This window comes from Chiroxiphia lanceolata, chromosome 16 (assembly GCF_009829145.1).
Source record: "Chiroxiphia lanceolata isolate bChiLan1 chromosome 16, bChiLan1.pri, whole genome shotgun sequence".
Taxonomy (NCBI): domain Eukaryota; kingdom Metazoa; phylum Chordata; class Aves; order Passeriformes; family Pipridae; genus Chiroxiphia; species Chiroxiphia lanceolata.
In genome coordinates, this window is record NC_045652.1 from 7530511 (window position 1) to 7543554 (window position 13044).

At 44.4% G+C, this 13044-nt stretch overlaps 2 protein-coding genes across 3 annotated transcripts in view; one reads left to right on the forward strand and one right to left on the reverse strand.

The window, feature by feature from the left end:
- The window catches only part of PDXDC1 (pyridoxal dependent decarboxylase domain containing 1), a 28424-nt gene extending 26331 nt beyond the window's left edge, over nucleotides 1-2093 (reverse strand). The window contains exon 1 of one of the 2 annotated variants that reach the window (XM_032703727.1): nucleotides 2019-2093. In XM_032703727.1, coding sequence (XP_032559618.1) covers nucleotides 2019-2039 — 21 coding nt within the window. In that variant the 5' untranslated portion in view covers nucleotides 2040-2093. Of the gene's footprint in view, nucleotides 1-1541; nucleotides 1655-2018 lie in introns of those variants that run through there. The other variant, XM_032703728.1, reaches the window with a different exon arrangement.
- Nucleotides 2094-3602: 1509 nt separating this feature from the next.
- MPV17L (MPV17 mitochondrial inner membrane protein like) lies at nucleotides 3603-11699 on the forward strand. Its single transcript, XM_032703461.1, has 4 exons — nucleotides 3603-4328; nucleotides 6093-6163; nucleotides 7390-7419; nucleotides 7586-11699. The coding sequence occupies exons 1-4, from the start codon at nucleotides 4019-4021 to the stop codon at nucleotides 7772-7774; spliced, it is 600 nt and encodes a 199-aa protein (XP_032559352.1). The 5' UTR covers nucleotides 3603-4018; the 3' UTR covers nucleotides 7775-11699.
- Nucleotides 11700-13044: the final 1345 nt, after the last annotated feature.

Sequence of the window (13044 nt, forward strand, 5' to 3'; positions counted from 1 at the left end):
AGAGACAGCAAGAAGTTACAAGTGGAAAATGTACACTGTTTTACCACTGACAAAGTCACCCAACTTGAAATGTTCAAATCCTTCAGAAAACTGGTCACTTATACCAAAATATAAATTGAGGAAAAATCAAAATAAAAAAATACATATGTGTATAAAAAAATATTTAAAAAAGCATAGCTCTGTTAGCCAAAGTTATGACACCTGTGTGTCAAATTCTGCAATGGTTTTCCTTGCAGTCCTGTTGTGTAATGTCTTCAATTCTCAGGAAGTTTCTCATCTGCTAAAAAAAGTCTTTTTCCATTTGCAAGAACCTAATGACTGCAGTCACTCAATGCCACTGCATTACAGCTAATTAGGTGATCGTACCAAAATGGTCAGGAAAAATACAAAGTTGTGACAAATTCGAATACAAGTTAAAAAGTATTTCTCACTGGCATCCCAATAAGCTGCATGTATAAAAACATGAGGAGGAGAGAATACATGGTTCAAATAAAAGAGAGTCTCTGATCTGTTATGATAATGCTTAAATAAGGATGAGATAAGTGGACACACATTCTCTGAAGATAAATGTATCCCAGCTTGGATTAATTTGAAATTTATTCATTTAGGGAGAAGACTTATCATGACATCTCATATTCAAGACTAGAAAAAATGCAAATTGTACAGATTTACCACAATCTTAACCACACTATTCCAGGAGGGCACTAACTGCCAAGTGGCTCTAAGACCATAATCTTATTGTGGCACACTATTACACAGAGGAATACAACTTTTATCACAATAAAGAGAGGAAGTAAAAAAATAGTAACTCTTTATACACATCTCTCTGCATATATTGAGAAAAGAGACGTGCAAGTTTTTGTAGGGCCCTCACCATTACAGACTATTCCTTACATCAAGAATACAAATAATCAAAACATGGACTTTCTGTAGGTATTTCATTCTTACACAGTGGTTTTATTGCTTCTTATGATGAACTAGTTAAGCAAATTTCTAAGAACTTTGTCAGTACTACCCCTGACATGTACTAATGAACCTTCTCTAAATAACTGCATTAACTCTCTTTGAGTCCATTTGACAGAGACCATACTCCGAGCTACTATTTCAATTAAGTTTTACTTCATAACTAAAACCTTTCAGAACAAGCAACAGTCACTGTAACTTTTGTCAGCACCAGTAAAGAACTTAAGCTTTAAAAGACCACCAAATACTCTATAACACCGTATTCTTCACGTGGATTGCAGCATATCGAACTTTTTTGCTACCAACCCTTCAGCCACATGAGGAAACTGCTTCCTGGACTTCCTAACTATCAATTTTACCGGAGCACATCCCATTCAAACTTCTCTGGGCAATCCCAAAGATCACATGAAACCAAACGCACAGTCGATGATGCAAGGAGGGGCGTGTGTGCCGTACCAACCCGTGAGCACCCAAAATATTGATTATTCTAAATGCCCGCAGCCCTCACGCAGGGGGACAAGCGGCAGGAGCCCCTCGAGGGCGGGTGTCCCGCAGGCGTGGGGCACCCACGGACTCACCGCGACAGGGGCAGAACGGGCTCTGTCACTCAGCCACGGTGTTACACGGCCAGTGTTTGCTCTGCACAGTGCACTGGGCAGCACAGCAAACACAGGGCAGCAAACACCTCCGTATAAAACGGACAAAAAAAACCCCAGTCAAATAATATTTTCTTTAATAACATTTCCCCTCCTGTCCTGCTGAAGGTTCGCCCTGCCAAGAAATAAGCTCCATTTTTTTTTTTGTAAGAAAACACAACCCCCGCTTCCAAAGCATTTCCTGGTAGTTATCCCGAGTTCCCGATCCGGGACACGGATGCTGGTCACACCCGCGGCTAGGGGGGGAGGGGGGCGGCACACCCGGGGGGGCTCTGGGAGGCGAAGCCGCCTTAGCGCCGGGGCAGCACCGAGCCCCAGACCCCTCCCCGCGGCTGCGGCCCCACCGCAGTCCCGTCCCGTCCCGTCCCGTCCCGTCCCGTCCCGTCCCCGCGCTCAGACCTTCTCCAGCGGCCCGTCCATGTCGGCGGGGCCGCCCCGGCCCGGCGCGGCCGCTCCACGCTGGCAGCGCTGACGGGGCCGCGCAGGGCGGGCCGCGCTCGCGCGCTCACCTGCGCCCGGGCACCGCCCCCCGCCGCGCGCACCACCGCGCCCCGCGGGAGAGGGGGGACAGAGGGGCGGCCACGCTGAGCGCGGCGTGAGGGGACCGGGGAGAGCACGGCCACTCCCCCCCCCGCGCCGCCTGGTGGAACAGTCCCGGGGAGGTGACAGGTGGTGGCGCATGCGCAGGGAGCGCGACGCGCGCGGCTCCGGCCGGGGAGCGGGGCTGGGACGTGAGCGTTGTGCCGCGGGTTCGAGTCCCCGCCGCGCTGGGTCGTGGCCGCCCGGACCTCGGGAGGGCTCTGCGGGCCTCCAGCCTTCGTGAACCTCTCGGCTGTCACCCCGCTGTCGCCTGCGGTGGCATCCGACCTTTCCTCTGCGGGAACGCTGCACAGCCCGGCGGAGAGCGCGCACCTGCCCGCGGGTTCTGTCACGGGCAGCCCCCGGAGCCACAAACCGGGGGTTTTACTGGGCTTTATCTCTGATTTTCCAAGCTGGAGTTCATTTCCGTGCATATCCCTCTTCTGTTTAGCGCTGTTGATATTATTCAGTAGCAGCACTTGCAGATGGTGTTGGTGTTGTTTCCCGCGGGGATGTACCGGGATGAGGAGCTGGAAGGGGCAGTTCGTGGGCCCGGGCCCTGGCACGAAGCGTCCGCCGAGCGCTGGGCAGCGCGCTCAGCACTGTCACTGAAAGGCATTTCAATCTACAGACCGTCCACGCCTATTTATAGTCATCCATGGGAGATTTCGTGATAGTTTCAAACGCATTGCTCCAGGTCACAGAGCGAACTACCGCCTCCAGCCTCGAGATGGTTCCCTTGGTCAAGTCTAAGCCCATGGCCAGGACCGAGGGGAAACTCCCGGCTGCGCTCCTCGTTTTCTGTGGCCAAAGGCTGCCTTGCAGGACTGGAGCCACTCTCGGTGTCAGCTCTTTTACATGGATTTCAGATCCGCTTTGTGGTTCTGTGTGCACAGAGCTGTGTACACAAGTCTCTTCAATAACCAAACATCACTTCTGACTTTGTCCTCAGTTTGTCTCAGGAGCAGAGGGCGAAGTGGAGGAACCCCACGGGCTGCTGCTGCTGCTCAGCAGGTGTGTATGGGCCCTACTCAGCAGGGTAGCAGAAACCAAAGTGCAAAAACACCAGCAAAATTGAAAAGAAAAAAAGCCATAACCTACTCATGTAACCAAGCAGCAAGGAGATAATTAAAAAATAAGCAAACAGTGCCTAGTTTACACTTGTCTGTCAATGGGAGGTTGTAGCGAGATTGGTATCGGTCTCTTCTCCCAGGCAAACAGCAGTAGGACAAGAGGGCACAGTCTTAAGCTGCACCAGGAAAGGTTTAGGTTGGACATTTGGAAGAAGTTTTTTACAGAGAGAGTGATCAGACATTGGAATGGGCTGCCCAGGGAGGTGGTGGAGTCACCATCCCTAGAGGTATTTAGGAAGAGACTGGATGTGGCACTTAGTCCCATGGTCTAGTAGACAAGGTGGTGTTGGGTCAAAGGTTGGACTCGATGATCTCAGAGGTGTTTTCCAACCTAATTGATTCTGTGAGTTGCAGCAATACTGCACAGTGACTCCATGGTGCTACTTCGACCAAAGCCCAGGAAACACGGTAACCTACATCGTGGGAGTGACAAACAAGCCCACGAACCCAGTGACCAGTGGGTCACCCAGCGGGTGATCACCCACGGGAGCCCGGCGTGGCCGTCGGAAGCCGGCCCTCCCTGTCAGAGGAGGATCCCCGAACGGGGAGCGCCGCGGGGATGGCGAGGGCGGCGGCGGGGCCGGGGCGGCGGCGGGCGGGCCCGTGAGGAGGAGAAGGAGGAGGAGGAGGAGAAGGAGGAGAAGGAGGAGGAGGAGGAAGAAGAAGAGGCGGAAGAGGCGGCGGGCGATGGCCGGGGCGCTGCTCCGCGGGGTGCGGCGCTTCCCCTGGCTCTGCAACGTGCTGCTCTACGGGGGGCTGTTCGCGGCGGGGGACGCGGCGCAGCAGCTGCTGCGGCGGCGGGGGGGACACCCGCCCGACTGGGCGCAGACGCGGCGAGTGGCGCTGGTGGCCCTCGCCTTCCACGGCAACTTCAGCTACGTGTGGCTGCGGGCGCTGGAGCGGGCGCTGCCCGGCCGCCGCCCGCCCGCCGTGCTCGGCAAGGTGCTCTGCGACCAGCTCCTGGGAGCGCCCGTCGCCGTGCTCGCCTTCTACACGGGTGAGTGCGGCCGTGCCGGGGGTGTCCATCGCAGAACCCCGCGGCATCGTCCTGGGGAGCGGGGCTTTGCTTTGCACCCCGATAGGACGAGGTGGTTGCGTACCCCCCTCCCGCGGCCTCAGGAGGCCGGTGCGGGGTGCGCGGTCCCTGGGCGGGGATGGATGCGCTCGGAGCTGGGGGCGCGGTTGGGGACCCGAGGATGCTGAGCCGCCCGTGGCACTTCAGAGCTTTAGATGAGGCGGTGCTGGGCCGAAGGGGAGTCCTGCCACGGGCTCGGTTGGGCCTGTAGCTTTTAACTAGCGACAATTGTACCACCCGTGCCTGCTTGAATTGCTCTGCTCTGCTATGTTCTCGACATTATTTCCAAAACATCTCCAACTCATTTCCAAAACACAGCTGTAAATGTCAGGAAATACTATAGTTCAGCAAATAAATTGTACCAGCTTCTGCTGTGAGAGTATATAGAAATACAGCATGCTACTGATGCTGTATATCTCAAAAGCTAACAAGTAAGAAGAGGCTTTAAAGAAGACTAGTATCAATTTCAAAAATAAACATGAGGGAATAAGAAAAGAGGTGAGACTAGTGTAATTAAATGCTCTCATTTGACTTCACGTGGAAGAAGAGCAAGACAGGCCCTCATTTTGTCTGGTATTGGGAAATCTGCATTCTATGACCCCATCAGGGAAATCATTCAGTTTGTGAGTGGAGAGAAATGAAGCAAAGAAAGAAGTCAAACGCCAGATCCTTACTCTCAAAATCTTATCTGTCTGTGTCAGAACCTAAGCAGAGAATTGCCCAAGGGCCAGAAGGATCTGAAGGACCACAAAAAGGATGATAAAAATCCCTAACTCGGGTAGCAGTAAAATAATGGATCCATTGAGAGATACTGATAACCCCATGGCATGCAAATACCTAACAGGATCCCTCAGTTGGACTGAGCAGCTTTGGGTCTCTGCTTATGCACGAATGTGTAGCTTCTGATTTTGGACTGACTTGTTGAAAGCATGTTGTCTAATACCTTTTCTGAATATAGGTCACAACTTCCAGTTGAGGTGGGTGGTCTTTGAAGAGCTGCTACACCTTTTAGAAGGATGTAGTCTTAATTTGATATCTGAAGATTCCCTTTGTATGAAGTATCAGTTAAAGAGTTCAAAATAATAAACCCTTTAAACAGTATTTCATGTAATGGGAATTCACTCAGTTGATTCATTTCTGGTTTGTATGTATCTACTATGTCATTTCAAGTCATATTGCTTTTTCATTGGTGCTGGGTGTAACGATGGGAGCCTGGTGTGAGTTTGTGCTTTCCTAGAACCAAGAGGAGTTTGGATCAACTAGAGTGGTCAAAATTAAACAAAAAAAATTAGGTACCCTTTTCTGCTGACTTCAGCTGGTCTGTAGGCACCTGAACTCCTTCCAGGGTCTGAGCCACTTCTGGCAATTCAACAATGTGCCCAATGCCTTATTCTCTCTCTTATGAGTGTGAAAGGTACTTTCATTCTCTCCGTTCCAGGGCAGAGGCACAGATATGCTACAGTATATCCCAGCTGATCTGTGGTGTCAGTGCTGACAGTCAAGTCAATAGGTGAGGAGTTATAAGGTAGCACTATCAGCTAACCAGAATGTTTTTCTTTGTAATGGTACCACCTTTTCTTTCAAAGCTATTGTAATATATTTTGAGGAGGGTTTGCTGTGTCATTGAAAAAAATGAACATTTCGTTTTTGCATTATTTCTGATTGTTGTAAATATTTTGCCACTAGGTATGAGCATCCTTCAGAGGAAAGAGGACATCTTTTCAGACTGTAAAAAGAAATTTTGGAATACGTATAAGGTGAGGCAAGTAATTTGCTTATCTCACAGCTAAGAAAAAAAAATGGATAAAATATTTAAAATATTCCTTCCTCCAACACTGTTTTTTCCTCCTTTCTCTCACTCCACTATTTGATTATGTGTAGAAAGTTTAAGTACCAGCAGTCATGTGAAGTAAGGGCAGTCTGGAGCAGGCACTGCTGCCAGATGGGTGAAATTATGGCATTTAAACAATGTCCAGTGTTTATATACATAACCCTTGCACCCAGCTCTGTTTGAATGACAGCCCTGCAATACAACACTGATTCAGGTTGTACTACCTTTTGTCTTAAGAAGAACCAGTGTTTAGTTAGGAATAGTATTGACAACACTTACATGCACACCTGTTAAATCATTAGTTATAGAGACATCCTTAGGAATCATTTTTAGCCTGTACTTTTCAGTGACAATCTTCTCACTTTCAGAAGCACAACCCCTTGTTTTAAGAAGACTTTGTTATAAGCAGCTGGCTTTGATTTGCATTTCTGCATACACAAGAAAAAATTCTCTGTGCTACCTCAGAGCTGAGCAAGCTAAGAATGTTAAAGATTTCTCAGATGCAAGAGGAATTAATTGAGAGATCAGCACAAAATAATGTAATAGAAGGAGAAAATGTGATGCAATGTGAATTTATCTTCATATTCTGGAACTATATAGGAAGGATAGAAAAGGATTATTTTTATTCCTCTGGAGGATGATTCTAAAAGCAGTGCCCACTATATCCTATCAAAACATAAGGTTTCTATTGACCTGATGTTCTGTGAGTAAATTATCCATTGATTTTTCTAAATATGCCTTACATGTATGAGTAAGTAGAAGGAGCATTGCAAGTGTGAAATAAATAGTGTTCAGTGGTATTTTTCATTAATGGCTGAAACAAATGTTCACACATTTAAACATTTGTTCACCCATCTGGTAAATGTGCATATTGTGTCTGGTGTCAGCTGACTGTGAAGACTTAACTGTGCTTAGAGTTTTGTATTTAAAATGAGTTAGAATAATGTGTTTGAAAAACTCACAGCACAGAGGCTCATGAAGATGATTAGAAATTTAGTATGGCAACCTCGAGTTAAGCAACTTCATTTGCAATTAAACAGCTTTTATTAACTTTCCTCAAATACGTGTCAGTCATCACTAAATGTGGTAAGAAAAAATGAGTTGTTGCGGTTGAAATCCGTAAGAATAACAAATTATTCATTTTCATTTCAGACAGGACTGATGTACTGGCCTTTTGTGCAGGTGAGTTCTCAAGGTGACTCCGTGGCCCTTCTCTCCCATAAAACCCAATCCCTCGCAGCCACAGTGTATCTGACCCCGGGAGAAGTCAGTGGAGTTGTGGGGTGTGTAGGTGCAGGACCTAACGATGCCAGGGGCACTAACTGAGCTCTCTCTCCTTCCAACACAGCTCTCAAACTTCATTTTGATCCCTGTCCACCTGAGAACAGCTTACACTGGGCTCTGTGGCTTTGTCTGGGCTTCCTTCATTTGCTTTTCCCAACAGAGTGGAGATGGCACAGCAAAGTCAGCATTTATGTGGCTCCAAGGAGAGAATGTCAATGCAGATGAAGAACCATCAGAGAAAAAAGAACTTTAATTCTGAACACATTCTAAATTGCTGAACTGGGTTTATGGAAGTCGGTAAATCACAGTGCAGCCTCACTGCTGTGTTTAAAATAAACAGTTATCTCAACATTTGGTGGTTAGTATAAGCAGTGGAACAGTTTGTCTTTGTGCCTGTTTATTTTTCACAACAGAGGCCAGTTGTATATTGACATTTAATTATTTTCATGCTGTCATCCCATCTCATCTGGGAACAACTGACTTGCAGGGCAATGTAAGCATTTGCACATCATGTCAGACTGCCTCACTGGGGAGAAATATTAACTGTAATTTAATTTTCAAGCAACTTGTAATTGCTAGAAAAAGGGGAATAGAACATTAAATCATCAGTTGTCGGACTTGACAATTGTTATCAATGCAAGGTTGCTTTTGCAGAACAAAATTTAATGGATTCCATATCTAAAAAGTGGCATTGAATCTGTTTTATTGAGTGAAAATGAAAGTGCTGTGTTTGTAGGTCCCACTTTTCTATGGGGTCAACTTGTTTTATTCTACATGAATATTTATATAGCAAATGAATTATTTCATAGAATGTACAAACCTGAACTATATTTCTACCTGTTTTATCTTAACTGTGAGAATAAAGATAACTGACTTTGGTCAGAGATAACTACCTTTTGGGCTGGATGCTGCATATTGACCCTTGGGGGAAGCATCAGTCATGAGCAGCTCCTAGAGGATGGAACCTGACTAAGCCCTGCAGTGAGCTTTTGTTCTGGGTGCCAACAACTGCTTCCTCTGCCCCCCCAAGGGTCAAAGTATAGAAGTTTTGAAAGTATAGGAGTATAGAAGTACGTGGGAGTCTTGACTCCTTCACTCTTCTCAACTGTTTCATTATACTGAAGATATAATTAAGATTTTGAAGAGAAAGAGCACGGGAAGGAAGGTAACATGAATGCCAGAATTCATCTCAAAACAATCCAGCTTTATATAAGGAACTTTCATTTCTTCCTCAAATGGCTTTTAAACATTCCTACTCATAAAAGACCCTGGGTAACCATACATAGAAGAGTAGGAGAAGGTGAAAATTAATTATAGATGTGCTTTGTCAGCTTGAGGATCAGGTCTGGATACGGGTATTTTTTCAATGTGCTTATGTATCTCAGAACAGGAACTGTGCAAATTTCTGTGATTGCAGGAAGCTGAAATCAGGCCAGTAAAGGAGCCCTTGGTATATTAGGGTGGGATTTTATGCCTTGAAGCTACTAAATTGTAAGCCTGAAACAGTATCTGATTTAATGCATTTGATTGTAAAGAGAGGACTCAACCCTCTGTTACAATAACGATAAACCAGTTGGAGGAAGGTTTCAATTCCTCAGGCTTGTCTAAGCAGTGTCCCAAAGCCTGCTTAGGCTATAAATATACATTCCTTTGGCCAGCAGCTGTACTACTTAATATATTGCTAACAATTAGCAACATATTGCTGTAGGAGCCCAGAGTTGCTTAGCTGAGACAGGGAAAGGGATCATGCAAGCACTGCCTCATCTATTTCAGTAAAATCAACTTGTTTAGCATAACCCTGTGGTCAAGAGTGATGCAAAGTACCCATATGGCCCTGACTACAGGACTGCAGCAGTGGGAGAAGGGTAGATGGCAGGGGGCTGCTTCTGCACTCTGTTTTGCTGGCAGACAAGTGGAGGAGCTTTCTTCCCTCTCAGGATAGAAAAGTCACTGCAATTCCATCTTCAGCTGCACAGGCAGATGTGGAAGAGCACACCTGCCTGCAAGCCTAAGGTGGAATTAATTTTACTTGACTTTTGACACCTGTAATCTGGACATTTCCATTTGGCTGATCAGTTTGAGCTCTGTACGAGGAATTGGGCACTTCAAGGGTCTGTGTCTTGCCGTCTGTAACACAGAGGCTCCGACAACTGGCTGCTGTGTCAGTAGCTTCATGGTAGATGCTTATATTTGGTGAGTTGGAGTCCCCTGCTGGGTGTTACTGTCTATTTAAAAAATGAGTGAACAGATGTTTCAGACAGCTATAACTGTTAAATTGTTCTTGTGAATATAAAGTCCTCAGTATAAGGAAGCAGTTTCAGTAGTGGGTTTTTTTCTGTTGATATTTTTAGGATCAGACTAGAATTTTGAAATCTGTTCTATTCAGTAAGAGTTAAAAGTTTCGGTTAAGGTGTGCTAATTAAGTATTTAACTTTTTTTTAACGGATGCTATTTATTTTCATTTCTGCTGATGCCTTAAGTGTTTAATAGAACTCACTTGGAGAAGGGAACTGGAAAATAATGACATTACAAAGAGAGTGAAATGGTGTTGATTTGCTGTAAGGAGTGTGTGATGTTCTTCTGAAACTCGGAGCAAAAAATTCTGCTTTGTGGGTATAACTGGTAAAACCTAATCCCCAGGTGAATCAAGATTTTATAACTGTTCTCGTGATCTGTATAATTCTGATGTCTTTTTCATCAGAACTAATGAATGGAAGATCCATCTTTTATTTTAAATGGCTTAAGAGCTTATGCAAGCTGTGCTTTATTGCTGTTTGCTTTTGTGCTGCCAGCTTTTTGCTTGGGAATTTGAGCTAAATCCTGCTTTGTCTTCAAGTTTCTCTGGCTGTGGGCTTCAGGATTTCTCTCCATATACTTGAAGTACATTTCTCTCCATATACTTGAAGTACAGTCCTTTCATGTAATGGAAGCCTGTGGCTCTTGTATTTCAGGAGGCTTTAGATCCTGCAAAATCCTTTCATTTCCTCCATTTCTCTTGTTGACAGTTAAGTAACCCAAGTCCCTTTTCACATTAAAAAAATTTTTTTTTTCTTTTAATTATGAGCACTGATTGGTCTTACAAACTTTTCAGACCCACATAATGCAAAACAATGAAGCTGTGTTGGGCCAAATTCTCAGTGTGCATAAATTAATGCACCTTCTAAAGATTTTCTTCCTATCAGTTTAGTCTGAGGGCCTAATCCCTTGGTTTTTAGAGGTTTCATTATTTCTTGGCACTTTTTTGGTTTAGAAGATTAATTTCACAGAATAACAGAATGGCTGAGGTTGGAAAGAACCTGTGGATGCCCAGGCCAGGTCATCTAGTCCAACCCTATTTGATACATATGTAAACTTTTGTTTTCTTCTAGTAATTCAGTAATTTCTTGGGGGGGGGGAAGATGGGTGAGACTTGTCCTAATGTCTCTCTGCCACCCTTTCAAAAACAGTTATCCAGGCTTTATGACTATTTCAAGGAATTGCACTGATTTTACTGCCAGCTGAACATGCAGAGTCCCATAACCAGGAGGATGAACAGAATTATACATCACATGGGTGCTCAGGAAGGAGGGAACACACTGCCAGTACCTAGAGGCCTGCAGTCACGTAATATTTTTATGTTGTGGATCCTCTCTAAGAGCAAATGGGATGAGAAGACTTTTATATCAGGCTCAGTCCCAGCTTCATGTAATTCTGGATGGCTGTGGAGATGTAGAGTCTGGATTTGATAAAATGAGGATTTCAAAATGTATTTTTCTACTGCAAATCTTTTATGCAAATGAACCTTCTGTGCTTACTAGTATGTTAAATACATGTTTCTAGGCTTGGAAAATTCACCAGAAGGCCTCTGTCTTTTTCACACCAGAAGTGACCACACAGTAACAGCATAAAATAACCAGTTTCATACTGCAGCAAAGGTGAAACTGCCTGCAGTTTGTTACCATATCTGATGTGTTAAGTTCTCTGTATAGCACAACCTTTGAAATCTATGCAGCCTCAGCCTTCCAATTCTCTGCTGTAAGTGCCAATGCTTCCTGCTCATGCTGCTGCCTCTACTGCTACTGCCAATCCAGTGAGATGTGCAAGAAATACTTGAATTTTACTAAAGTAATGAATTTCAAGTTGACTGAAATTGTATGTGTTTTTGCAAAGGCTTAATAAACATTAAATGCTCTTCTTTGGCTCTGTCTGTCTTTAACTAGTCTGTGTATAAACAGATATAAGCCAGATCTTATATAAAGTTTTTGTGGGATCTTCATGAACCACATGCAGCAAAAAGCTCAATTCGAAGTCATAGGCCCTAACACAGCAGCAGAGTATAAAATAAGCTGGGAATATTCACTCCCTTTAAAGGTTAGTTACATACAGTGTCATCTGCCACCTCTGAGCAAATTTAGAATAGAACTCCCATCTTCAAAGCCTTATGCTGAAGTTGGTGGACTTAATGTCTCTTTTATTAAAAAGAGGTAAAATCATGATGTAATTATATGTTTAGATGATTAATATATTTGCAGAAGGAACTGATGAATTCAGGCAGGAAAAAGATGTAAAAAACTTTTAAAGAGGACAGAGGTTAGCAATGGGGTCCTTACTGAGGGACTTCACTCAGTGTAGTTTGTGTGGGATACTCTTGGGAAGGAAATGGTTCAGAAGATTTGAGGCTGAAGGAAGTAATGTATTCCACAACTGGAAGAGAGACACCACCTCCATTCCCTGCTGCAACTTCTTTTATATTTAGAATGAGGAGGAAGCTTTATGGAAACATTTCAAGTTGAAAAATTCTGTTTCATAGACTTCATGGCCAACAGGGAGAAAAAAGATCATTCAGTCTGAATCCTTGCATAATGCAAATCAAAGAGCTCTTCCTGAATCAAGTCTCTTGCCATCTTTTAGAAACATATCCAAGGACTTCAAGTAACAGAGGATCTTCTGCATCTCTAAGAAATTATTTATGTATTTTTATGAAATTTCATTATATATCTAAATCAATTTAGCCTTAACATTCTAATAAGATGTTACTCCCTTTCTGACAAGATTTAAAGGGTTAGCAGGCAAAGCCTTCTGTATGCATATAGTGGTAAACAAAGGTTTCATTTATTCCTTGGAAAAACTATAATAGCTTTAGCTCTGTTAGCCCTATGCTAAATCATTCTTTGAGCTTGTTTGTGAACCCTTTTTTGCTGTGCAATTTCTAATTCTAAATGTAGAGCAGTAACACTATTAATCCCAGTGACTGTTTCACACATGTCTCAGATAATATTTTTTCTATTTCTGCTTAATATTTCTGTGCTCAAACAGCCAAGGACTGTATGTGCTCTCTTCATTTCAAAGCTGCACTGAGAATTCACATGCAATTGCCAGTCCACGAAGATCAAAGTTACTGTAATCCATTTTAAACAAGAACACAGAATGCAGATAATGTGTTGCATAAACTTTTCAACATCATCCACCCTAACCAGCACTGCCTTCCCTTTTTTTTTTGCAGTTTATTACTTAATGTGGTAGTGGCCAAAAGTCTTGCACCTT

Bases quoted from the DNA above. Each gene is read 5' to 3' on its own strand.
- MPV17L (XM_032703461.1), top strand. From the start codon at position 4,019: ATGGCCGGGGCGCTGCTCCGCGGGGTGCGGCGCTTCCCCTGGCTCTGC. The intron at 4,329-6,092 runs GTGAGTGCGGCC...TTTTGCCACTAG, and splicing joins CGTGCTCGCCTTCTACACGG to GTATGAGCATCCTTCAGAGG. The intron at 7,420-7,585 runs GTGAGTTCTCAA...CTTCCAACACAG, and splicing joins TGTACTGGCCTTTTGTGCAG to CTCTCAAACTTCATTTTGAT.